At 40.0% G+C, this 26,897-nt stretch overlaps 1 protein-coding gene across 5 annotated transcripts in view; it reads right to left on the reverse strand.

Annotated features, from left to right (window-relative positions):
• Positions 1-26,897, reverse strand: part of LOC145979807 (phospholipid phosphatase 1-like) — a 255,062-nt gene that overhangs the window by 25,476 nt on the left and 202,689 nt on the right. Inside the window, exon 1 of one of the 5 annotated variants that reach the window (XM_083112823.1) lies at positions 19,555-19,833. The exons of the other annotated variants lie outside the window; for them this stretch is intronic. Coding sequence (XP_082968949.1) covers positions 19,555-19,684 — 130 coding nt within the window. The 5' untranslated portion in view covers positions 19,685-19,833. Of the gene's footprint in view, positions 1-19,554; positions 19,834-26,897 lie in introns of those variants that run through there. 5 annotated transcript variants of the gene reach the window in all.

A 26,897-nucleotide genomic window follows, 5' to 3' on the forward strand; every position in this document is an offset into this window, starting at 1 on the left:
GAGAAAAAAGGAACTGATAGAACTTAGATCCCTAATAGAGTTTCATGAAGAGAAAAGAGAGCTAGAGAAACGAGAGATTGAAGAGAAGAGAGAGCTAGAAAGAAGAGAAATTGAGGAGAAGAGGGAAAAAGACTTTGAAACTCTCCGAGATTTAATTGAGAGCCTAGAGGAAATAAGAAAGAAAGAAAAAGAGGAAGAAGAAGCCAAAAGACGGAGAGAAAAAGAGGAAGAAGAAGCCAAAAGACGGAGAGAAAAAGAGGAAGAAGAAGCCAAAAGACGGAGAGAAAAAGAGGAAGAAGAAGAGAAGCGTAGGAATGAACTGCAAGCCCTCTTTGCCCAGCAGAGGACTGACATAGAAGGTCTTAAGGCCGGAGTAGAAAATATTCAAATTACTTCTCAGCAAGATATAGCAAAGGTTGAGGAGAGAGTAAAAGAGGTACTTCAGGAAAGACTGGAACCATTATCTCAGTGGCGCGGACAAGTAGAGATTACAGTGGAGTCCATTGAGAAAGCTGTCCAAAACTTGGGTGACAAGACCGAATCCATCGAGAAAGTCGTGCAGGAACAGAAGGAAGTGATGGAGTCAATAACCTCAACTCTGAGGAAGGACGTAGAGCAGGCAGCTGAAGAGAAGGTGAATTCTCTTGGGGTAGAGACAAGGAAGCTTGAAGTATCTCTGCGAAGAGAAATGCAAGATCAGACAGGAACATTTGTTCAGAGGGTAAGCGAACTTCAGGTTCAGTTCCAAAGATTGATTGTGCAGCCAGAACCCACTCCAGATGTTCATTCCAGCCCATTAACTCCGGATAGAGATCTGAATCCGGATGCTACTCCTTATGAGCCCCCCAGGTTAGCTGAGAAACCTCTATTCGCTGTCAACAGAATGAAGGCTGACGGAAGAAAGAGGCCTCGGTACGATGATACTTCAAATGGATCGCCACCTAGAAGAAGGCCAGATTTTAAGATGCCTAGAATGGCGGATATCGCCCACATTCCTAAATTTAAAGGCGACATTGAAGCTCAGTCAGCTGAAAAATATCTTCGGGAGCTCAACGTCAACTTTGATCTTATGCAGGTACCCGAACATTATAGGCTAGAGTTGCTTCCTAGAGTCTTCACTGATAAAGCTGAACACTGGCTGGCAGGAAATATTGATAGTTTCGTGAATTATGCTGACTTTTGCGCCAGGTTCAAAGAAGAATTCGCTTCTGAGAAGGCTAGACAACGGCAGCTAACAGCTGTGAGAAACAGGAGATATTCCAGACTTGTCCACGAAAGTATGGAGAGCTTTGCCTGGAGCGTTTACGCGGCCTATAGAAACCTGAGTGATAACTTTAATGAGGGAGAAGTACTTAATTTGATCATCGGGCAACTTCCATATAGAATGCGAAACCTTTGTTTAGCACATGCGCCCAGAACGGTAGATGACCTAACTCATTTCCTCAAGGATTTTGAAATCTATGATGAGCCAGATGCATGGAGGAACAAAGATGAACCGAAGGGAAAAGAACAGAATCCCTCAAGGAACTATAAAGTCCGGAACATAGAAACGAGGTCAGAAGGTAATTATCAGCGCCCTCAACGTTTCACTAATGAAAGAGGAGGCAGGCGTGATTTTAGAAGAAACTCTTTCCGACCTTACCAAAACCAAAGACGCAGATCTCCTGACCCAAGAAGGATCCGTGAGGGTAGAAGTAGCCCTAATCCTCCGAGACGACGATTTACAGGTGAGCAGAATGAGATTTGCGGACCTCCATCTCCTAGACAAAACATTACATCGGAGCAGGAGGAGGCCGTAGAAACAGCGCGGGAGTTTCATCAAAATCAAAGGTCCCAGTCTAGCCAGACAAACTAGGACCTTGTCTAAATGCTTCGTTCCTGTTTAGGCAAGGGACTTCGATGGAGCGGCCCAAATTAATAGATAAAGGTGTCCAAGAGTTACTAGTAAATTTCCAGCTAACAGAAACTGAAGATACCATTTTACAAAAGGAATTGAAGTCTGCAAGGGAATCCAAAATTAGATACAGATCTGCAGTGGTGCAAGCTAAATTAATGGACTTCACAGTAACCTATTTGATTGGTACTGGAAGTGAATGCTCGATCCTTAATTATTCAATCTGGACTAAGTTAGTTGATAAGATACCTGGCATACAGATCCAGAAAGTTCCAGGGGTGCGATTGGTAGATTTCTCTGGAAGTCATAAGAAGCGTGTCATCGGAAGTAGACGTGTGGGACTGGAGATCGGAATTGTGAAATATATTGTTACAGATCTTCTTTTAGTCAAGAAATTCATCGAGCAGCACGATGTAGAGATGCGATTCAGAAGAAGCTCAGTGAAGCTATTTTTCGGGAGAACTCCTGATCATGAGGAAGGGAATCCTCTGAATATTGAAGCAGTGCGGTACATCCACATGGCCCAGGAAGAGGATGTTGAGATGTATAAATCCGCGGACCTACGACGGAAAGTAGAGTCAGTAGATATTTTGACTGGTTCCCAAACACAGGAGTCGAGAAGTGTGCTGGACTGTACTCTGAAGAGAATCCCTGAGAAGCTCGTGCCAGTGAAGGAAGATAAGTGTGCGATGTTGCAGTGTACCGAAACTGTTCTTTACACGCCCTATTCTGTGCCACTTTTCCTGATGGAAGTTCTGGAGAATGAACTATATCTGTGGAAGACTTGGAACATTATCCGACCATCACGGTATCTATTTGTGAGTGTATTGGTTATCAGCTGGCTAGTTACTTTGTTCTACATTCTGTGTCAGATATTACAATGTATTATTCTTGGGTCATTAATCCATGTATTCATGCCTAACGAAGTCCTTCATCATTACAACTGGTCTTTCAACGAAGCAGACCGCAAATCTCCAACTGGAATCAAAAGCTGTTTCTAGCCAAGTCCAAAGAGCGCTCTAGAAATATCAAACGCAAATTTAAGACTAAAGACCATGCGCTCGAGCTGCACGAAGACGACTTGGTTCTTGTTCGAAATCATAAGCTTAGTTCGAGGAAGAATAGAACAATAGCTAAGCTCTTCGAAGTGTATATTGGACCTTATTTAGCCACTGATCTTCGGAACAACACAGCAATGTTAGTTCACCCCAGGACCAGGCAACCCGTCGACCGAGTCAACTTCGACAACCTTCGCCTCTACAGGTGTTCATCGGAGCGAAGAAGAGAAGTGATAGGGGAAGAAGATGACCTAGCGACTAATGTGTAGGAGAAACAGACTCTTTTACTGTCATTTTTTCTATTGAATTTGAAATCAATGTTTCATGAAAATTTTTCATAAATTGTAAGATTTAAATTTCTTCAAAATTTTCGCCCGAGGAAGGGGCATATGTAACGACCCTGTTTGGTCGCCATTTAATTATTATTAGACCTTGCGTGGTCACTATATTCTTTTTAATCTGATGAAAGAGTTAAGCGGAATGTCCCTGCGAGGCGTACGCTTCTAGTTTAAATGTATTCTGAAAACGTTAACGGTTCCACCTCTACGTTTACGAGCTTCACTCATTATTAGACCCTGCGTGGTCGCTATATTCTTTTTAATGTTATCAATTATTGTCATTTACATTGTTCAACGTGTTGTTTAGAATAGCAGAGTCCTGCGAGGCTCATTATTAATTGTATTATCTGAATGCACACAGTTTTAGTTTATATTGTCACGTGCATCTAGTGATTTTCCCACTAGTGATTTCTCAATGTCAAAACCTTGATATTTCTCAGTACGAAGGTTGCAATATGTAAAAAAATGAGTTAGCAACGCGTACTTGTAGTAAAAATTTTCACCACCCATGAGCCACCGCGAGTATAAAACCCAGCACAGCGAGACCGGAGCTCAGTTGGCTCCCGGATGTCAACTGGCAAACATCTTGGGAAAAACCGGCCATCCAGCCAGAAGCCTAGCAGCCATCCCAGAAGGAAGGAAGGAGGAAGGAGGAAGAAAGAAGAAGAAGAGCCTAGCAGCAACCTAACTACCCGGTCTAGGTGCCAGGTTCTACCTGCCTGGCTTGTCTAGGAGCACCTAGACCTCCTTCCTAACCTGCCGCCCTTTTTCAGGAGACACCGGTCGGCTTGCCGATTCCTAGCTAACGCCGGGGGTGTCGCGGCATCCTTAAATCCTTTACCCTGCGCCCGCTTGTCGGAGGTGCCGGCTGGCTACGGCCAGTTCCTAGCTTTGGTTGGGGGCACCGCGCACATACTACTTTCTCTTACAGGGGAGCTCGTGACGTCAGCAGAGAACAGCGCCCTAAATAAAATTAGGTCCCTATACTCCCCCTGGCGCCTCACTGCGAGGAATAAATTGAATGGTCCCTTTCCCCCTTTTGAATCCAGAAGTGGTGAATGCACGTGTATGGTAAATGTAAATGCACTTGAGTGATAAGGGTTAAAGACTAGTGTGCTAACAGACTTTCTTACGATAAGTTTATAATAAACATATATATATATATATATATATATATATATATATATATATATATATATATATAAAGCTGTTGTTCACGTTTTACCCAGCAAGCCCTGAGATATCTAGAATCTGTGTTCAACGACTGGTAAGAAGTTAGCATTTATGGGTAGACTTTTGCCGTCCTCCTAATTGAAGTGTTTAGAGTGTAGGTGGGACGTTGCACAAGTTACATTTTAAATATCACGTAATATTACTGGTAATAAAAAAGGTAATGAATTATTAAGTTTGTTTGTTTAGGTATTGTGTAACAATAAGGCATCAATTGGTTGAGCAACTGAATCTTTCTACTGGATTCACAACTGTACTAAGCCGCGCGTCAGGCTAAGTTTGCAGCAGGTTTTATGTATCAATCCGCGCGAGAACTGAGCTCAGAATCTTCCGTGCCAGTCTTGCCTCAACCGCCAAGCTGCTTACATCGCAGACACTGAAAAAATCCACAGTATTGCCAACCGCACAACACATCAAAACCCGCATGCATGTCAAGTGGAATGTATTTTTGCTTCTCTTTGTCTCCTGAAACATAAAATTTTAAAAGTACTTTCTGCGCATATATTATTTAATAAATATGTCATTACTTAATATAAGAGCGAAATAACATCTAAACATGAGAGCATGTGTGTATATTTCGAGCACGCAAAACGAAAAATAAAAGGAGATAAAAGTAAACAACAATAGGCCCCTCTTGAATGTAATGACAAATTATTGTTTTTGGTTTAGAAAGAAATACATTTATGAAAAACTTGGTTGCTTCGTTTGCAATACATCCGTTACTGTAAGACACACGCACTTCAAGTTATACCACCAAAAAAGCATGATTTGTTATTGGTGATATATACAATCAGGTGTATTGTCTGGCGCTATTACTGATTTCAATTTATGAATCACTTCACTAAACCAGGATTCAAATCTTGGTCTGTCCATTTCTTGCTGATAATCACCCTTTCTTTTCTTTGCGCGGAACAGTAAATATGTGCCTTCAACAAAGCTTTCATTGCCGCCAGTGGGTGAAACAATAAGGCTCCCCGTTCTCCTCTCCTTTTATCGTCGGTTTCTTCAGCCCTGGCGGTGGTTTTGCACGGTGGTATCCTTCCATGCAGTGGCGTATGCTGGTTTTAACTAGTGGGTAATCTCCGACACTTGATTCATCCACCCACTCCTGAAGTCTCCCTGCAAATTTACCTCAACATCCATACAGGATTTATGAATATATGTGTTAAAATTTTTACCACGTTTAGAATTTCAAATAATAAAACAAGAAAATATAATAAATCAATAAGAAAAAACCTGTAACAAAGAATATGAAAGGAATGCGGTAGTGAAATAAAAACCCTCAATATTAATTGAAGTCTAAAATTCAAGTTACCCCAGTGTCCAGTTACTCGTGCATTCCCGATTTTTGTTTTTATACATGGAAGTTTAAGTTCAAGACCTGTGTACAAGAGATGCTACTGGCCTACCTACATTAACTATTTCCAATTTCTCCGGAAAAGATCCCGTTCCAAATATTTTCACACGAAAATATTGTATTATATCCATTGCCTTCAGTAAATACAGCACTAGCACGAATACTAAACCACTAACAGCTAAACAAATATTACATTTTCGAATCGCTAATACGAACAACAGCACAAAGCCACCTACAACACGCATTCAATTGCCTGCGCCAATCTTCTATTGTGGTTCCTTACTCCTCGACTCAGAATTAAATTCCCTGTGGATGCTGAAAAATTCCCTTACCCAGCTTTAAATTCCCTGCGATGCGCAAGGTTCTATAAGTTGGAATCATTGCTTTTTTTTTGTTTATATATTTTATTCATACATCTTTTATCTTTATGATCATTATTAATCTAAAGAGGGGGAAAAACAACTTAAATTAACTAATTTATGTGTACGTATATATATAATTTATTTCTGATAGCTTTCCCTTTTAAAAATTATTCATTTCTGTGAAAGAAGTACTCTCACTGGTTTTGAAGGCTACAAAGAAAGTAATCACGCATTTTAAAATACAAAAATTAAAAAAGTAAGCATATAGTTTAATTACTTTATTAATCGATTAATTAAATTGTTATTTGACGTCGCTTTTCTGCCACTTTTGGCTAATCCCTACGAGTGATGATATGACATTGATGAAGGGACATTTACCAAGAACACCCAGGCCGGTATTCGAACCCTGTAGCTCTGGCGTCGTAGGGAGCTGTGCTAACACTCCGCAACGGAGGTCGGTGTAATTTCTTGAATTTCTAGTTCAAATTTTAATTTATTTAACTACCTTCATTTTCAATATTAAAGTTTTTTTTTCCTTTTACAATATCTGTTGAAATAGCAGAGATCAGGAAGACAGAAGCAAATGTAAAATGAGAATTAACATACGTAGAATTGGTTCGCAAATGTTGTTCAGATTTCCCTGTTTCTCGCGCATTTTCAGACGTATTTTCTCTACTTTCTTTTTCAGTACGCAATTTGTGAACCCAGAATTCTGTTTTTTCCCGAGAAATTTCCCTGTCGTAAACAACACAGCTCCTACGATACAAAGGCCATCGGGGAAGAATGGCAGAAGAGGTTGCCAGCCGAGGGAACGGCAAAGGCTCTGGGGTGGAGAGTGCGACTGATGGACTCTCTCCAGAAGGAGGTTACCCTTGCCACGGAATAACCGCGCCTGAGAAGCAGTGTTTCCTTCCCCTCCCGTCAAGGGATTTAAAGGGAGCCGGTGGAATCTCACCCTGACATCACCAGATTCCACCAGCTGGAGAAAAAGCCTCACGAACATTCCACGGCAAACGGTTGAAAACATTTGCGCGCTGGAAGCAAAGAAATATGTGACAAAGATTGGTTCGGAAGAATATTGTGAAGAAATAAAAAAAACAACTTTTTAAAAAATTATAGCCGGTTCATCTCCGATTACCTAGGTGACCCAGAGTATACGCCGCTGCTTCCATGTTTTATTCCCCGTTCCCCCACCGAGTTGAAGGACGTCTCGTCCAAATAATAAACATGTTTCTTCTCACGGTAATATCTTTTAATACCGCGGAGATTCTTTTGTCGTCAAACAACAAGCAATCGTTTCCTCTTGCTAAACTCAAACCGCAAATCATTCAACACCTGTGATACAATTCGTGCGCACATTGATGGCAAATCACCTCACGCCCTGTTTTACTTTGATCTTGTTGCCGCAAGGAGGATTATGCATTTAAAACAACTTGCTTGACTTTGAAGAGCATTTCCCTTCCGATGAAGCCCAAAATAACATTCGGGTAAAACCGCGCGCTGAACAGGAGATTCAGCCATTCTCGCCGCTCTACAATAAACATAGGGTTAAAATAGTGAGATGTGCAACACTGGTATCACCGATTCCACGCGCTCTGCAACGCATTCAGGTTCGCTAGACTCGCTCTAAAGTTTCAGTGTCTCTTCAACGCAATACACATTCGAGTTGGCGAATCTGCGGTTCTAAGTTCGTCTGCACGGTGATTGCAACCAATTAAGTCCATACCTGCTAATGGATGTATTATTTTGTCTGTATATTACAAATTAAATAACTGTTTTCTTGCAAGTATGCAGTTGTGTCGGAATAGAACCAGTGGAACTATATTCTGCGCGCACGTTTGGATCTACATATGCTAAAACCTGCTGCAAGGTTGACTTGACGCTTGGCATACACTACACTACTATTATGGAAACCACGTAGCTATAAGGGTATGAGATGAGAGAAGTTTCCTATTGATTGCCATCTATGAGCAAGTAACTTATTTCTGAATTTCGGAGGAGACCCATAATGTCAAGTTGCCCGGGCCCCTCCGTCTGAGACAACACGCCACTGCTTATTATCACAGACGTCGTCATATGATATGTTACTGGGAACCAACTTTCTGTTTCGTAAATCCATTTTTTAAATAAGCAACACTAACTGCTGAATTTCTGGGATTATATAAAATTTCAGGATCACAGAGAGAGAACATAGCGGGGCCCCTACAGCTTTGGGCCCCCGCCACGCCACTGGTAAGAAGACATAACCGAGTTTCATTTAACACCATGCAAATAATAAACTAACATGCATGTTTGAACAATTCCAAGTTTCTTGGGATAAAAATAATAAATTAAACAAAGTAGTCACAAAAATAATACAAATACATTGATACAGACCCTCTATTTTTTTGTATTTAAATGAACTTACTTCTAACTCCCGAAGAACCACAGACATTTTCAATACAGGGCACACTAAATGGCATAAAATATCCCAGACCAAATTGCTGCTGAATACTAGTTTTTTCCAAGAGACTTGAGTAACCAACTAACAGTAACTTGATGAGTGCTTGTTGTAATTCATTCATGTAATTATTAGATATAACTATTTAGTGTAATTATATTATTTGCATCATCATTCTGCAATATTAATCATACTTTTATCTATTTAAACTCAGATGTTAATATCTCATGGAAAATGTACGCAAATAATATAAACCTCTAATATTAAAAATATATAATATAAATTTACAAATGTCATAAATCAATAAATATGACTCGTTCTGAAGACCAGAATGGTCTGGACAATCTTATACAAAATAAACGTGTTTGTTGCTATAAACGGGTCTTAATGCACTTTCTACTGTTCTTTTATGTTATTTCAGTTAATCCGGACTTTCGATAAACCGGTCAACTTATCCCCCCCCCCATTAGTCCAGATGAACGAGGTTTTACTGTATATATTTTTTCTTTTGTTTGGTGTACGTGTATGTATTATAAATAAAGAACAATAAAGAAAGGAAAAGAAAGCGGGGGAACCAATCAATACGGAGCAATTTTTTTATTTTTATTAGTATATAATATTTATCACTGTAAAATAAGAATTTATTATTATCAATATTCAAGTTTTATCATTTCCCGAGATCCAGCAAAAAATTGTGGCTACGCCCATGGTTGGAATAATATCTAACTGAAATTTATTTCTGTTATTATTATTTACAATAAACATTACAATAAAAATAATATACATTCTGTTTTTTGTAACTTGAAATGAACGATGCCAACTTCTAGAAGCTGGTCAAGGGACCGGTTCGAAGCCCCACCCTTCCCGAAGCTCATTTGCATTACATACATTTATTTTAAGCTATGCAAGAAAAAAAAACGCTGGTTTATACCGTCGTGCAAAAAGACACTGACATTTTTCTCCAGGTAAACTTATTTGCACTGCAGTAATACCAGACTACTAATAATAACTGAAAATTAGGTATGATTGCTACTGATTAAAATCTTACAACAGAATAATATTAAATGATCTTGAATAAGCTGTCGATGAAAGTAAACACCATGTCAAATTTCCCTTCCAAAACTTAACTCGCTGCTTTCGCTCCTCTTATCTCTGGTCCATCCAATATCAGTTGTGCAAAATATGGAACTACCGTGAATGCATCTGCACATGTTAGATCGCCGGAATTGGCTGTACATCTCTCGCACGCATGTCATAATCAAAACGTTAATTTTGAAAATCACAGAGAATCAATCCTCTTTCATATTCAGTGTTACAAACACGAGGAGCAACGAACTCCTTCGTGCATGGACTTCTAGAGCGCTAAGCAGACAACCGAGTTCACTGCCGAACGAGAACGTCATAACTGGAATATCCAATCAGAGGCCGTTCGGTTTTCGTGACGTACAGCATCAATTTTGCACAACTTGTAAGGCCAATTTGTCGCAAGCTATTTCGAATTAACACAAACTATTTTGCACAAAGTTAATATAAAATGAATGGCATGCAGTGATACAGTTAAAATCATACAGGGTGATTTTTTTAAAACTCATGGTTTTCTTTGTTGTGTAAAATTTGTAAATGAAATATTATTTCCATGCGGTTTGTGGCAAATGAATAAGGAAGGATGGGAGATTTATTGGAGTATGTTTACCGGTTTATATGCATCCTGGGTAATATCGCCCACGCGTCAACAAAAACAGCAAATATTCACCAGTGTACCTTTTGCGTCTATATGGTCTGGGGGTTTGGATGCACTGCGGAGGTTTCAGTTTCCTCCTGTAGATAGCACCGTTGTCATTGTCAACAATAACCACGAAACTGAGCTGTTATATTGTTGTGCTGGAAAGTTGTGTGCTTTTGCGTAATTGTTGTGCTGAAAAGTTGCGTTATTGTGAGAAGGACACACAGTAAGAATGGTGTACTCCTTGCAGGAACGTGTGTTTATCGTGAAAAGTTTTTGGAAAACTGATTCTGTTCTTGCTACGCAAAGGGCATTTAGAAACAAATTTGCCTCACATTCTGCCCCAGACAGGAACACAATATTGTCGCTAGTAAAGAAATTGGAAGAAACAGGATCGCTTCTGAGTGAGACAGGGAAGCATCGGACCCCAAGGGCAGGTGTTGTGGAAGATGGCAGTGCTCGACTCTTGAGGTCGCTCAAGAAATCTCTCCGTCGTTTGTCACAAGAAACCGGCTATAGCTATTCAACATGTCAAAAGGCAGTGAAAACTGCGAAACTAAGGGCATACAAAATTACAGCTGTTCAAGAATTGAAGGATCCAGATAAAGTTAAACGTGTAGATTACTGTAATTGGTTTTTAATGTTTATTGTGCATAATCCTGATATTCTGAAAATAGCGTGGTTTACTGATGAAGCCTGGTTTCATCTCTCTGGGTATGTTAATTCTCAGAATACACGGATATGGGCAGCTGAAAATCCACATAGTGTAATTGAAATTCCGTTGCACTCACAGAAAGTTGGGGTATGGTGCGCTGTCTCAGCATCACGTATAGTGGGTCCAATCTTCTTCAATGAAACAGTGAACACAGAGCGGTACAGGGAAATATTCATGGAATTTGTTAAAAGTTTGGACGACATTGAACTCACACAGGGTTATTTTCAACAGGGTGGTGCTATATGCCATACATCGCATGACAGTATGGCACTGATTGAAAGTTTCTTTGCGAATAGGGTTATTTCAAAGGGATTGTGGCCTCCGAGGTCTCCAGACTTAACTTCACTTGACTTCTGTGGGGCTTCCTAAAGGGACGTGTGTACAGAAACAACCCTACATCCCTGGAAATGTTGTGAGCAGAACATTATCACTGAAATTGCGAACATTAGCGCAGAAACACTATGTCAGACAGCCCTTAATATGGAACGGCATGTTCGACTTTGTGTACAGGAAGGAGGTCGACACTTTCAGCACCTTCTTTAAAGGTGAGATATTATGTCATATGTCTGTGCCATAATTTTTATGTTTTATTTATGTTTGAGTGAATACAAAAAAAACCTCATTTTCATTAATTAAGTTTAGCAAAAATCCAATACTTCAATGTTATTGTAGGGTACACTGGTGAATATTTGCTGTTTTTGTTGAGGCGTGGGCGATATTACTCGGGATGCATATAAACCGGTAAACATACTCCAATAAATCTCCCATCCTTCCTTATTCATTTGCCACAAACCGCATGGAAATAATACTTCATTTACAAATTTTACACAACAAAGAAAACCATGAGTTTTAAAAAAATCACCCTGTATTTTAGGTTAGAGTGGAAATATCCATTGACTAGGTTAGCTACTGTCAAGAGTTAACTGCTCTCGCTTGCTCCAGTAGCAGTCAAAAGACGATGGACACACAGGCTTGGCTGCCGCTCGCTGAGGAACATCGGTGGTCATCCTACAAACAGATGGGTGAGGAGTGGAAAAGGGGCAGGGGGCAAGGTTGCGGTTTTTAAAGATCCAGCGAGGAAGCATCGAGGGGTTCCTACAATCAGTGGTGCCAACCCAAACAAAATGGTACTAAACGAAGCACAGCTTGATCTTCGTTGGCCCCTAGCATCCTGCTTTTGGCATAATGGTCTAATCTAGCATAATCAGCAAACGCGATTCCCTGGGAGAGGGTAATCGAATTCAAAGGAATACGTTTTCAGGAAAGAGATATAAAATTACGTCCAAATTTTATTTAAACTTCACTAGCGGACTTGTTTCAAATAAAAGGGAGTGTGCATACACAGCGACACGCTTTTTTTACAACCATGCGACGATCCATCCTTTATCTTTTATTTTTCCTGTCGATTTTGTTCCTGAGGAGATTTTACGGCAGTAAATCGATAGAACGTTGGGGGTAAACAAACCATTTTCTAAAACCGTTTCAAGTTCTATGCTGAACCCATTTCGTTTGTTGAGCCATTGTACACAATTTTGTGTAGCTAGTGAATAACGCAAGTTCAAAACTCGAAAAGTATATGCATAACTGAACTTAAAACTGAACATGAAAAAAAATCATGCCCCTTGCCCTACCTCGTGTGTGGGCCTACAAATAACATTCTAAATGCAATGGATAGTACAGTCAACGTCAAAGATAATGGTAGGCAAATTGTTCACCGCTATTTTCATACCTTTTTTATTCTACATCCTGTGTTGTTTTAAAGGAATGAAACTATGTTGGTTCGAAGCAGGCATTGTTCTCTGCTTATTCACATCATTATTTAAATTAATTGTCATTACATTGCAGGACCGCCGTTAGGGGTGTGCGACGCGTGCCACCGCACAGGGCCTCGCGTTTCTAAATCAGTAATTCATTTATTTCTTGTGCGTGCAAACGAGATTGGATTCGAATAAAGGGAAGAAAAACATAATTCCTGTGAAACGAAAAATTCCATCATAACAAAGTTGAATTTCTCGTAACGGACAACTGTGTGTCCATTCTTGTCAAGCCATCAGTCAGAATTCGCCGACAATGAAATCCTAGCCTGGGGTTCAGAATCCAACTTTCCTCGATTTCCTGTCACATATTATTGCTCGACAGAGGACAGGCACCATAAAATGGATATTTGTCTACTTTTTAAGCTGAGTGACAACACATATGAGGGTGTGCCGCTCCCCGCTCTTGGAATTTACAATCTAGCCAAATTGAGAAAAGATGAAAAGAAGAGCCGTTGGACTCTTTTCAAGCCCCCGTGTTTACAACCGCAGCAAGGTTTCTCTTGCGGTAAGATGAAACCAACCAGTAGTGTAAAGCACGCAGAGCTCTTGTTTTAGTAAGTACGGGTGGAGATTTGTATGCACTAAAAACTCCTAAAAGCAGTAGGTAAAAAGATGCACTTTTCTGTTCTTTTTGCTCATCGGGACGACGATGGTAGATGAAATTAGAAAAAGTTACTTTAGATAAAAAAAAACAACTTAACATTTAATCATACCTATTACTGTGAAGGTGGCTACCGCGTAGCGTAGTGGTTAGCGCACTAGCTTTGGAGCGAGCGGTCCCAGTGGGAACACCCAAAATTTCGGGTTGACCCAGCATCATGAGGACAACTGAGAAGTTACTTGACCAGACGATGTGGCGGTCTTTGGTCCCTAAATCCAGAAAATAGTGGCATGGGACTCGATTCACGCCCTGGCCCTCAGAGGGCTGGAGTTGTTTTTTAGCAGGCAGTGTTGCCACATGAAGGGAAATTTACCTTTTGCAGGGAAATTCGGACCGAAATTTTAGCCAAAGGGGAAAAGGGAATTTCCATGAAAAATACCACAATTGTAGGGAAATTTTGAGGTCATCTGACTACATTTTTACAGTTTATGTTAATTTCGAATTTCATATTCACATTTTTATGTTATTTATTTTGCTTTTCCTACTTGTTTCTGCTCCTTTAAGTTTATTTGTTTATTGTACGTTGCTTTTATGCATCTTTGGATAAATAGTAACGATGATGATTAACGATTAAATGGATTCCTGACCAAGATTCAAACCTGGGACGTCTGGTCAGAAAGTGATGAAACTGAAACGTGAAATTTTTAAAAAATATTTTTTATTCAAACGAATAACGAATTCAACGGAATACTTAACTACGTACTACTACTGCTTCCACCACCACCATTAATAATGTTGCTACTACTACTACTAATTATTATTATTACTATTATTATTATATAATTTGCTTAAGTGAAGGGAAAAATTGGTCCAAAAAGGGAAATTTTGCCCCTTGAAAAGGGAAATTGTGCCCTCATATTGTGGCAACACTGGTAGCAGGCAGTATTATGTGAAGAACTTCAAACTTATGGATATGTTCAGTGCTTATGCATCATTAATATGATCCCAGCTTTTAGTCATATGATTCAAATATAGAGTTCTCAAAAAATGCTCTCCTTTTTTTTACGTTTAGTCTATGACTTAGTGTTTCTCCGCGAAACTTTGTGAATATAGTTTAACAACTTGTCATAATTTGTAATAGTAGAGTAGAGGAAGAGACAAGGCCATCATCATCATCATCATGATAAATTGGTTAATACATTGGTTATAAATAGGGATGTGACGAAGCTGAAAATTTACCGATACGGATGTACTCACCGATAATTTTTGGAACCGATACAGATGCCGATATTTAACCGATTCCGATGCATAAGATTATTAAACAGAAATGGGATGTTATTTTCAGCATGACAAAAAAAAAAAATAATAATTTCTATGTACATTTCTATTGCATATCATAATGTATGTGGTTAAGTGAACCTTTAAGAACAATACAGATTCTCAAGAGATTTAACATTAGTACACAAGCAGTTCTTTGAAATGCAAAATGAATGCCTGTTCTTAATGTTGGAAATTTACTGCTGCCAGATTCAACTTCAGAAACACGAGTTTTGGAAGCACTTCTGGAAGTAATATACTTCTCTTATCGCAAATGTGTTCAGCAGCACTGAACTCTCATTCACTGAATACTGATGCAGCAGGTATGCCCAAGTTGTTTCTTGACACTTGCTTCAGGTTTGAATACTATTTTTTTAATTTCCAACACAACAGCATATCCTGGTCACGTGGACTAGTTGGTTCAGCAATGTACTGTTTTATTTCCGATTTTGAGTTAGGTTGATCCTCTGAATGAGAGTTTGCAATAATTTTATTACAAAAACTCTACAATGATGAAGAACCATAAACTAATTTTCAAAAAATCTTACAAAACTAAAATATAAAACTAATTAGAAGGTAAAACTCTAGTATAATCTGTACCGGTTTAAATATCGGATTTTTGCCGATACTGATGCCGATATGTCAATTTCTACCGATTTTCATACATCTGTAATCGGCTTCGGCACATCCCTAGTTATAAATCATACATGACTTTCTCTACCTGTTTACATTACTCCTGGCGTGAGGTCTCTCTCTTCTTTAAATTAAAAATCTCCATCACATGAACCCACCTTAGTGGTCAAATTCCGGGATCAAATCCTGACATCCAACCATCATTCGTGCTCATCGTTACAGTTTGCCTAAAGAGGCAGGAAAGTGACACAAAATAACAAAAGCAGGAATTAACATACGTTTGCCAACAGTCTTATTGCTGGTACAATCAATCATTTGCCTCTGTGACTGCAGCACTCGGTTTACAAGATTTTTTCATTGTGTTTTCATTTGGGCTTTTTTGAGATGAACAATTCGCAACACAGGATTGGCGTCAAACTTTTAGACAGCGCTCGTAGCACTTTTGTGAAAAATAAAGGGCCAATTTACAAAATTTGTTATTTCAATAACTTTTCGCTACATCTTGTCGGAAGGAAACAGGGGAAATAAATATCAGGATTTTAAAATTTTATCGTAGCAGTTTCAACAGAAGAAACAAACGAATACATTAAAAAAATATACACAAACGTATTTCACTTCAAGCCCGTAGTCAGAATTGATCTCCAGAGGGGGGGGGGGGTCACGGGTTATCAGCGGGGGCCTTTATAAACCAAGCCCATTTTAAAAAGTTCAACAGTATTATATGAAGGTAAATTATGTGGGGGGGCGTTAATTAAGTTAATACAGAACACAGAAAATGTAGAAATATCGCTCAAATACATACATTTATTCTCAATATCTTGCACACACACTACTTCTTCCCATTCATGAATTTGAATTTTGAATTTAAAATTTTGGGTGCGTCAGCACGAAGGCTATTTTGCACCCGTCACATTATACGGGATCCAGCCCCTTATCGTTACACATAACAACTCTAACGTTGCAGAACTAAAATCATAAAATATTAAAATCTTCTGACTTTCGTTAAAAGCTGAGGCTGTAAAGGAGCACTCAGCATAAGTAAGGACAAATCACAGGACAACACAGACAAAATTATACTGGCCATGGGGCCAGTCGCCAGAGCCTCGTTAGTCTGCAGTCCAGGGTGTACTACGTGGAAGTGAGGTTGACTATTGGGTGCACTACATGGAAGGAGCACCCCTTAGACCCCTTTCCCATTCATGAAGCCGAGTGAATATTCCAATTACTTCCAGCTATTTTGACTTCGGGCTTGTAAATCATATTTGTTCTTTTCATTCTGTGAATTTAACCTTCATCAAGTTTTGATCAAGATAATATCTACTGTCTACATTTTCGCTCGTCACTGCAAACAAATTTTGTAATGTAGTTTTACCAAATTTCAGAGGAGTCTGAGCCTCCGTGGCCCCTGCCTGGCTACGGCCTTGTTTCACTTTCTAAGCAGGCATGTCCTCCTGTGTTTTCTGCGGCGAGCTTTCATCCCTCTGATGTCAAACTTTACAGCTCTATCCATTTCTAAAAAGATGCTTTATAAACAGACCTCTTACAGCAGGTGGAGAGCAGGTCAACGGCCCTTCGGTCGGCATATTATGGGCAGAAATGAAATATCTAGGAAACATGGAAAAATTTTGTAAATTTTAATCAGGATTCCAAAAGGCTATAAAAAAGGAAGTTTTTAAAAAGTCAGAAGGGTGCCTTCGAAAAATTGTTACTATCTCTAAATATCGTTTGCTTCAAATTCCGTCACAATCGATAAAGGAAAATAATAGTGAAATCCTGGGGTTTAGTGTTAGTGTTGTTGTTGGTGACAGAGTCGAAGCCGTGAGTGCCAGTGGCAATGGTGATCTTAAATTTAACTCTTCTGTGAGCCAGGTGGCAATGTAGGAACAAATTGCGAGGTAAAAAAAAAAGGTAAAGTGTTCCCCTGTGCATAGCACCACGCCATGAAGGCGTATAGGGGGTGTGGGGGTAACGCCCCACACTTTCTTGATCCGGTCGAGAGTGGGGGTGATGTGATCAGCATCACGCCCCTGACCGCCTTTACCCCCCAGGGTTTCCCCCAGGTACCCATGTTATTCGACGCTGGGTAGGCGCCGGGGCCGCTTCCACCGTTAGAAAAGTTCCCGGATTTGAACCGGCCGGGGATCGAACCCGGGACCTTTAGCATGGTAGTCAGACGCGTTACCGACTGAGCCACCGCGGCCACACATTGCGAGGAAGAGTGTATTTTTTTCTGCACCAGATGATAGATTAGTTCTGCTTCTGCTTCTAGACTCAGGTGAGTGACCGTCAGATTTAAACAATAAATTTGCAGTACGTGACTGCAAACACAAATGAATTTTTTTCAAGGGTTATAGCGCAGAAACAAGGTCTCAATCAGAAAAGCCATTAAGAGAAATTGCTTGCCTTGATGCCACCTTCCTCTACAGGGTGTCAAAGTTTAGATTTGATTGGTGGTAAAAGGGGATACTACGAACATATAGTTCGCACAGGGCCTCGCGTTCCCTAACGGCGGCCCTGTTACATTGTGTAATTCAGACCGAACGAAAATTGTGGTGGACAATTCGCCTCCTGTTTCTTTCGCCGTTGAGTGTACGAGCGATTTGTGCGACTGTAATTGTACGCATTTTTCAATCCTTCCTCAGTTTATCCATAACTTCTTCCTACACTTCAAAGAAGCCACGAGTCGCCACCGCATAAGATACATTTTTTTCAGCCCCCTTGTTTACAAACACGACAGAGTTTCTGTGACGTCATCAAGATGAAATTTCTCAGAATGTCCAGCACTGTAAAGCATGCAACGCTCTTGTTTGTTTTTGTTTTTTTAGAGCAAAACATATATTGAAGAGCATCGCAACACAAACTTACGCAGAATACATGAAAGTAATGGTGCATAAAAAATATGAGTAATCAAAAGCATTCCCCACGGTTAGTGCTATAAAGAACTGGGGGGAAAAAGAGCAGTTCTAGATCCACTGTATTTCCTTCATATACTCCTGTTAATTTCATTTTTGGATACTGTTGTTCAAATATTAATTTCGGAAAAAAAAACGTTCTTGCTTTACAAAACACGAAGTACTTCATGTTGTTTTGTGTTTACTATGCTTACAAATCAAATACTGATCAAGATTTTTGTTTTCGAGGTGACAGACATACTTACTCAGACGGAACTTATTTCCTAACATATCTTACCTTCACACAAGGGATGGCAAAAAATATCAGGATTCCGGAAAATTTTAAAATCTCGATTCGCAAATTTTACTACCCGTATTTCGGAGGCAATCCGAATTTCGGAGAGAGGTGTTTAACAATTTTTCGGGTAGATTTTATTAAGAAAGTTTCGTCATCCTTATTACTATTACGATCATATACTCCGTAGAAAAAATGGATTTGGCCATGTCTACTTCACACGTCACGTACGAACACTGTTATCATCATTATCAATGTAGGACTGCCCCATCCACCCCCACCCCCCTTGAAAGATTGATGACTGACCCTGACGTTTGGCAAGTCTTGCGATGACTAGGTAAGAATGTCACGCTTCGCCATTGGTCCGGTGACTTTTGGCTATATACAGGCTCATAGCCAGAAATTTATTTCGGAAGGGGCTCATCCCTAATCAGGAGCCGCCATCTAAAGGTGAAAAATTGGGGGGGTAGAAGAACTGAAGATGAATTTAATCCTGCTAATGAAGTAAAATTAATTACCATTATACGCTTTTTAAATTAGATATCAAAGTGGGCTTCAGCCTCCTGAGTCCTCCCCTTGGCTACGTGCCTGGCTATATAGTGGTGAATGTCGCGATTAGCTAAATGTATTAGAAAAGCGACGCCAAATAAGGCCAATGCAAATATCCTTTCCACGACACGCTACCCGATTATCAGTACAACCCAAAGCAATAAAACTGGCATTACTCCAAATCTTATCAACTTACAAAGTATGCCAAACACGACTTATGTAATAGAGCTACACGCTGTGCTACTACTCCTATTACTAGTAATTGTTCATTTCAATATGCAAACAACAATAAAAACAACAAGTGTCATGCTGTTGGGCACTTACAAATACTCACATCCAGTAATTTTCTTTCTCATTCTAGGTGGAGAACCATTATGCACTACGTTTGACTGTTTCGTTAAATTTTCGCATGTATACGTACGTCGACGTGAAGAAATCGCTACTGGCGATTCCCACGACGTCATCTTGCCGCCACACAACGATTTACACTAGTAATTTCAAAACACCGGCACTGCATATTTAGTAACAATGTCGGTTATTCAACGATCGTAACACAAAACAAACGATTACGATACTTGCAGGACTCCAAACGTCATATGACCTTCGTCAGCTGATCACACCACAGCTACCAAGAGCAAATAACTTGTGACGTCAGAAGTCACGCGATCCAACCGTGATGTGCGAAACGTCTACCGCTGGCAGAGAGCAGCCGCTGGCTTCACTCACTCGTTTTGTTTTGACAGTCATTTTTCGAGACGGATTGTTTTGTTGATTGATTGACCGATTGGATTAGGTTAATTTACGTCTCTTTTCTGTGGGTTGTTTAGTTACAGTCATCATATCTCTATCTCTAGAAACGAAGGGAGGGATATAAATTAATTCGAAAAACGGTACAGAAGTAAAATAAATAGACAGTTGGGAATTTTTTCAATTCCCCTATTATGCCCCCCCGCGACCAGGACCGGCCGTGGGCATTCCACCGACACATACTAGATCAAGTTCTGTAGAATATTGTGACGCCGCTGTTTCTGACCTAAATGAAATAAATGAGTTCATTTCCGTTTACCGGAAATTAGTTTGTTCCGTTTTACGCTGCCCAAGGTGTCGTGTCGTTTGCGCCGAGGCTTCTTATCGGTTCATTTCCGCCGTGACATATGTCAAGACCTACATCGGCTGGTTTTCCCACAATCCAGAGTGTCATCACCGCCGCGCGCACGTGTGTTTATGGGCACATGGTGCATAGTGCATCAAGTGGACTTAAAACATAAAATCAAACGTGTGTTTATGACGTTGCACGGCTGTGTTTACACTGAAATGTTAAAACTATCCAGAGAGTCAAATATGACTTTTCTTTACATCGCGCTGCAACCCCAAGGGTCCCGGGTTCGAATCCCGCTAGGGCTTGTTTGTTTGTGAATGTCCATTCATCAATTTCATCATTTCATTACTCATCCCCATCTTCGCAAAATAGCCAAGAGGCACAAAATGCGAAGTAAAATAAACTAAATCAATCAATCAATGACTTTTCTTTACTTATTTCAAAGACGTTACACAGGATTACTTGTATCAATTTTATTCCACAACACAAAATACATAAATCAATATCAGCCTATTAACTATTAATCATATATAGTTAATCGTCAAAAAACATTGTAAATACAGAATTGTTAAAATATTGAAAGCATTCTACAAGTACTACGTAAATGTACACTTTGGAAGCAACATAAATGTGCCAGTCTATTACACTTAATTATTATACACTACATAAAATCGTCAAAAACATTATAAATACAGTGTAATTTTTTGCAAACATTATATGAGTAATATAAACACAATATTTCGATACACTTGCACAACAACAAAACAAACGTTAATTGAATTCTTGTAGGTATGCAAATGCTCGAAGGCATTCCACGCGTTGTTTCTATCATGTCCATATTCTCAGCCATCTTGTCGTCTCTCTCAAGTCTCAGTATTACATAAATACTAATTTTCCAATGTATATCCCTCGTATATACTTTCATCTTACATTTGTTTACCAATCACCTTCCTTTTCAATCGAAGATAAACACAGCTGGAGCTGGGCAACGTCATAAACACGGATGCGCGCGGCGGTAATGACACTCCGGATTGTGGGAGAACCCACCAAGGAAGGTCTTGAGATATGTCGCGGCGGAAACGAACCGATAAGAAGCCTCGACGCAAGCGACACGGACTCGCTGCCCAAACGTAATGTAACTTCCTTTTACAGTATTTCAAGAAATCTGTTTCTTTCTATCAGGCTTTCTATCAATCTCCTGTACGTGATAATGTTTATATGTAAACTTGCTTGAACCACATGGAAGGAAAATAAAGGGGGAGAGGAACAGAGAACTTCGTGCCACGGGAGCTGGAATTCTTCGGTGGTTCCGGACACACCCTATATACGCCCCTGTTTAGTATCCACCAATACAATAAAAAGAGTAAAATAGAATGAGGATTTTCTTTCTCCGACAGAAATTTCATCATGGCTTTTGCCCCCCTTAATCAGAGGGTCTGCGCACGTCTGTGGTACAAGGTAAAGGAAAGGTGTTTCGCATTTGAAGATAAGAATTAAATGGTTAAAAATGTCGAAGTAAATTATTGGGAGAAATTGTGTAAATGTTGTAAATGAGGCATACGAGACTCATTGACGTCCGCAGGATTTTTTCCAGGAAGGGGCAAGCAAGGTAATTTTCTTTCCAGCGGGGGGCAAAAGGGACATATTTTCCCCCATAATAGTGATGGCCTATAAAAAACAACAACACTGTTTCAGTCTGAAATTATCAAATTCCTTCAACGCACTTATAATAATTAACATAAATTACTGTGACTGAAATGGAATTTTGTGTGAATTATATACGTTTTAGGTGGACATTCATTTTCCACGGGTGGCGTGGCTCCCCCTTGCCCCTCCTTCCAGACGTCCATGACCAGACTAATTTGTAGTGTTTTTCGGGTCCCATAGGCTTCGGGGTTCGGCCCCACCCGCATTGCGGGCCTGTATGATACGCCCAGTGGCGTGCCCAGGATTTTCGAAAGGGAGGGGTTATGTATACTTTTCCTTGGTAGTCAGCCCTCATTTTGTCATATTTTCCTACGTTTGACGTTCTTTTCCTTAGAAATACTGGGCCAAAGGGAAGGTTGGTAACCCTCACCCCGCCCCCGTTGGGCACGCCACTGGATACGCCTCTGCCACTGTGAAAGTCTGGGCCCTCAATCGAAGTTGTATAAAAGATAAAACACAGCGCTGCAACAAAGCTACGACTTCTACCGTTGTGGTAACTTCTGCCACCTATTGGGCGTTTGTTGAATTAAATGAAAGCTGTGCCCAACGTGGGAAGTGCACAGTGCTACACGACTATATATAGGTGCAACTGCAGCCGATAAGGTATATTTCGTTGATTTGCGTGTTTCATTTGCAGTGTGCGAATTAACGGGAGAGATGCGGGGGATTTCCCCTTCACAAAAGAAAAATATCCACGGCAAATGAACATTATTTTTATCCCTACCAGGAATGTTTTTATCCTCCTCAAAGAAAATTGAATTAAAAGCATACAGTATGGTACCATTTTTTAATAATGTGCAACACACAATTGACAAAATAATTCGTGTCCAGTAATCACTGGCCTAGCAACATATCGCGAGGGCACGGGCGACATTAGAATGTGAGACCCCATACGTTCTTGAAATTTGAAATCTCGACGTGAATCGATACGAAATCTGACATCTGAAAAAGTATAATCAAATTTAAATAATAATGATAATAATAAAAATGTATGATTAAAATTATATTTAATCATTACACTTGCCCTAAAAATGTCGTTCTCCGATTTGACTGGAGCTGAATTCGCTCACGACTTCTGAATAGTCCATAGTTGGGCCGATGTTCTCGATGGACAATATTGCCAAGTCCTGAAGATAAGTTTTTGGCATAACCTATAACCACACGGCGACCTCGGTGGCCATGGACTTCGCCAAAAAATAACACTAAGAGCTAACGATGATTATAAAATAACATAAAACAAATTCATATTATTATTGATTAATTGGGTGATTTGATGTTTTAAGTCAACTTTAGGCACAGTAAGGCTAATCGGGACTGGACCTACAGTTTTAAGTGGGATCCGAACCACTGTGTGCCTCCACCGGTTATCGAACACGGGACCCCTTGCTTACAAGGCGACGACGCTACCACTGCGCCATCGGGAAGGTCCTCATATTATTATTATTATTATTATTATTATTGCCATGGGCGTAACTTTAAGCGGGCAGAATTAAACGGGGCCTAATTTTCAGGGGGCAGAATTAGACTAGGCCTAACTTTGAGGGGCAGAATTAAATGGGGCCTACTTTTCAGAGGGCAGAATTACACGGGGCCTAATTTTCAGGGGGCAGAATTACACGGGGCCTAATTTTCAGGGGGCAGAATTAAACTAGGCCTAATTTTCAGGGTGCAAAATTAAACTGGGCCTAACTTTGAGGGGGTAGAATCAAACCTGGGGCTTAACTTGGGGGTAGAGACTCGAAAAGTTTTCTATCCCATAACAACAGCGTCCAGGATTATTTGCTAAATAACTGTGACGTTTGCGTAATTACAAATATTACTCTTTTTCTTTTATACTATGCTCCTCAGGTCTCCTAACTTGAAAATTTTTATAAACCAGAAAATTTGGCCCGCGCCAAGTTACACCGTCACATATTCTAACTTTGTTGCCTCTTTTTCCTCTTAAATGGATGGCGTCGTACGCTTTAGCCCGCTAGCCTACCCCTCGTTATTAGCTTCAGTGTTGCCAGACTATGATGGCACAATTTCCATTTCCAAGGGGCAAATTTCCCTTTTTGGACCAATTTTTTCCTTCACCTAAGCAAATCATACAATAATAATAATAATAATAATAATAATAATAAGTATTAGTAGTGGGAGTACCAGTAGCTCTAATTATTATTATTATTATTATTATTATTATTAGTGGTGGTGGAAGCAGTAGTAGTAATGTTTCCGTTGGTCCATGTAGGTGTGAACAAAAAATGTTAAATTTTTCACATGTCACTTTCATCGTTTCCTGATGTTCCAGGTTTGTATCCTGGTCAGGAATCCATTTAATCGTTAATCCTCATCTTTACTATTATCCGAAGGTACAGAAAAGCATTGTACTTAACAGAAATATAAATAGATACAAGCTATATTCAAGGGAGCAGGAAAAAGAACAGAAAAAATGAAAATGTGAATATGAAACTGGAACTTAACATAAATTGTAATAATGTAGTCATTTGTCTTAAAATTTCCCTGAAATTGTGGCACTTTTAATCAAAATTCCCTTTTCCCTTTTGGCTAAAATTTCGGTTCGAATTTCCCTGCAAAAGAGAAATTTCCCTTCATGTGGCAACACTGATTGGTTTGGTCGAAAGTAGGAAAAGATGATAAAACATAGTCTGGCTGTTTAAAAAAGAAGACATACCCCCTTAATAAGACTCAGGGCACGCCACTGCCGCCTTTAGTAGGGGTCTGAATAACGCCACTGCCGCCTTTAGTAGGGGTCTGAATAAGTCGCACAAACGAATTTTGATTTAGGTGGAATTTTCAAATAGTTTACGTTATCATTTGCTGAAGTCTCGATTTTAGAGATTTCTGCCTGGTTCTGGACGCCAGGGGTCCCGGGTTCGAATCCTGGCCTGGGCATGGATGTTTGTGAGTGTCCATTCATCAATTTCATCACATCACTCATCCCCATCTTCGCAAATTATCCAAAAGTGGCACAAAAGGCGAAGTAAAATAAATCAAATCAATCAATCGTTTAGACAAGTCTCGTCTTGTTCTTCTCTTCGACTTTTAGACAGAAGTCTCAGACTCTCGGTGTCGTGTTGAGATGTTTTTTTTTTTTTTTCTAGCTTCGCGTAGTTTTATCCTTCGCTCGGCGAACAAGTGATGTTACGGCTTTCAGCATTTTAAATTATTGTTAGGTAACCGTTTATGGTCAATCTAGAAGGACGCGATGTATAGATACGTATCTTTAGGCATAAAAACATCGAAATCTGGTGTTCATAAAAGTTTGTGCTTGCCAACATTGACTTTACTACCTTGAACCTTGTTGTTCACTCCTTGTTGAACCGTATATGGACTGCTTTAGGCCTACATGTAATTTCGGCTCATCTTTCTACGACTCGTGAACCCCGACCGTTTCTGTGAATCATCAAGCTGTGTGTCGACGCCTTTCCGATGTTGTGGCACAATGAACGCTCCACGCCATGATACTAAGCTCCACGCCCTGTAATTTACAAGGAGGGAACGAACGTCACAGCTGGAGAGAGAGAAAAAAAAGACGATATGTGCGTGTGGGTGACGGAGAGAGATAAACAGGACAGGCAGATCGAAGAAAATAAATATGGGAAGAAGATAGAATGGAAAGCACAAAAAGGGACAGAACATGGAAATCGTGGAAGGAGGAAGGGACCAGAAATGAGTGAAAAAAGCATGAATAAGCAAAGAGTGTGAAAGAATAAACAAGCTCTTGTCTTGATTGATTGATTTGGTTAATGTTAATTCCCTTTTCTGCCACTTTCGGCTAATGGCGAAAATGAGGCTGATATGGTGAAATTGGAGGGATTCGAAATAGGGACCGGTCCCGGGTTCGATACCCGGTGAGGCACACAGTGGTTCGGATCCCACTTTCAACTGTAGGTTCAGTCCCGATTAGCCTACCTGTGCATAAAGTGGACTTACAACAACAACTCAATCAATCAATCGAAATAGGGACCAATGGCGTCGTAGTGCGCTGTGATAACCATTCTTTCACGGAAGTCGTCTAAAGTAAACAAGACACATACACACACACAGAGAGAGAGAGAGAGAGAGAGAGAGAGAGAGAGAGAGAGAGAGAGAGAGAGATGAAACAGATTGAGATATTCAAGCAAATTAAACAAGATGTACTAGGACACAGAGAAATAGGGAAAGCACAGAGAAATAGGGAAAGCACAGAGATAGCATAACAAACGAGAAGGGCTTAAACTAGGAAAGCATGCACACAGGCACAGAGAATGAGAGACAGAGAAGGGAGAGAAAGAGAGAAAGAGAAGGATAAACAAGAAACAGAGAGAAAGGCAAACAAGGAGCAAAGAGTGAGAGAGAAAGAAAGAAAAGGATAAACAAGAAACAGAGAGACACAGAGAAAGACAAACAAGAAGGAGCAGTGAGAGAGAAAGAGAGAGAAGGATAAACAAGAAACAGATAGAGAAAGACAAACAAAGAACAGAGAGAGAAAGAGAAGGATAAACAAATAACAGAGACACAGAGAGAAAGACAAACAAAGAGCAGAGAAAGAGAGAGAATAAGGCAAACAAGAAACAGAGAGAGAAAGAATCAAGAAACAGAGAGACAGAGAATGAGAATGGCAAACAAGAAGCAGAGAGAGAAAGGCAAACAAAAGACAGAGAGAGAGAGAAGAAAGAAAACAAGAAGCTAGGTTAAAAAGGAAAGTCAGAAGCAGAGAGAGTAGATGAAACAGGGAGATAGCCGTATTTGATACAGATGGAAAATGGGAAAACACAGATAACAAGGAAAAGAGAGGGAAGAATGTAATTATTACACTTAAAGGCTCTTGCGCCAGGATAATCCCCTGTAGAAATTGTATTTTGTATTCTGTGCTGAGGTCAATAAAT

This window comes from Lepisma saccharinum, chromosome 26 (genome assembly GCF_977018435.1).
Source record: "Lepisma saccharinum chromosome 26, izLepSacc3.1, whole genome shotgun sequence".
Classification (NCBI taxonomy): domain Eukaryota; kingdom Metazoa; phylum Arthropoda; class Insecta; order Zygentoma; family Lepismatidae; genus Lepisma; species Lepisma saccharinum.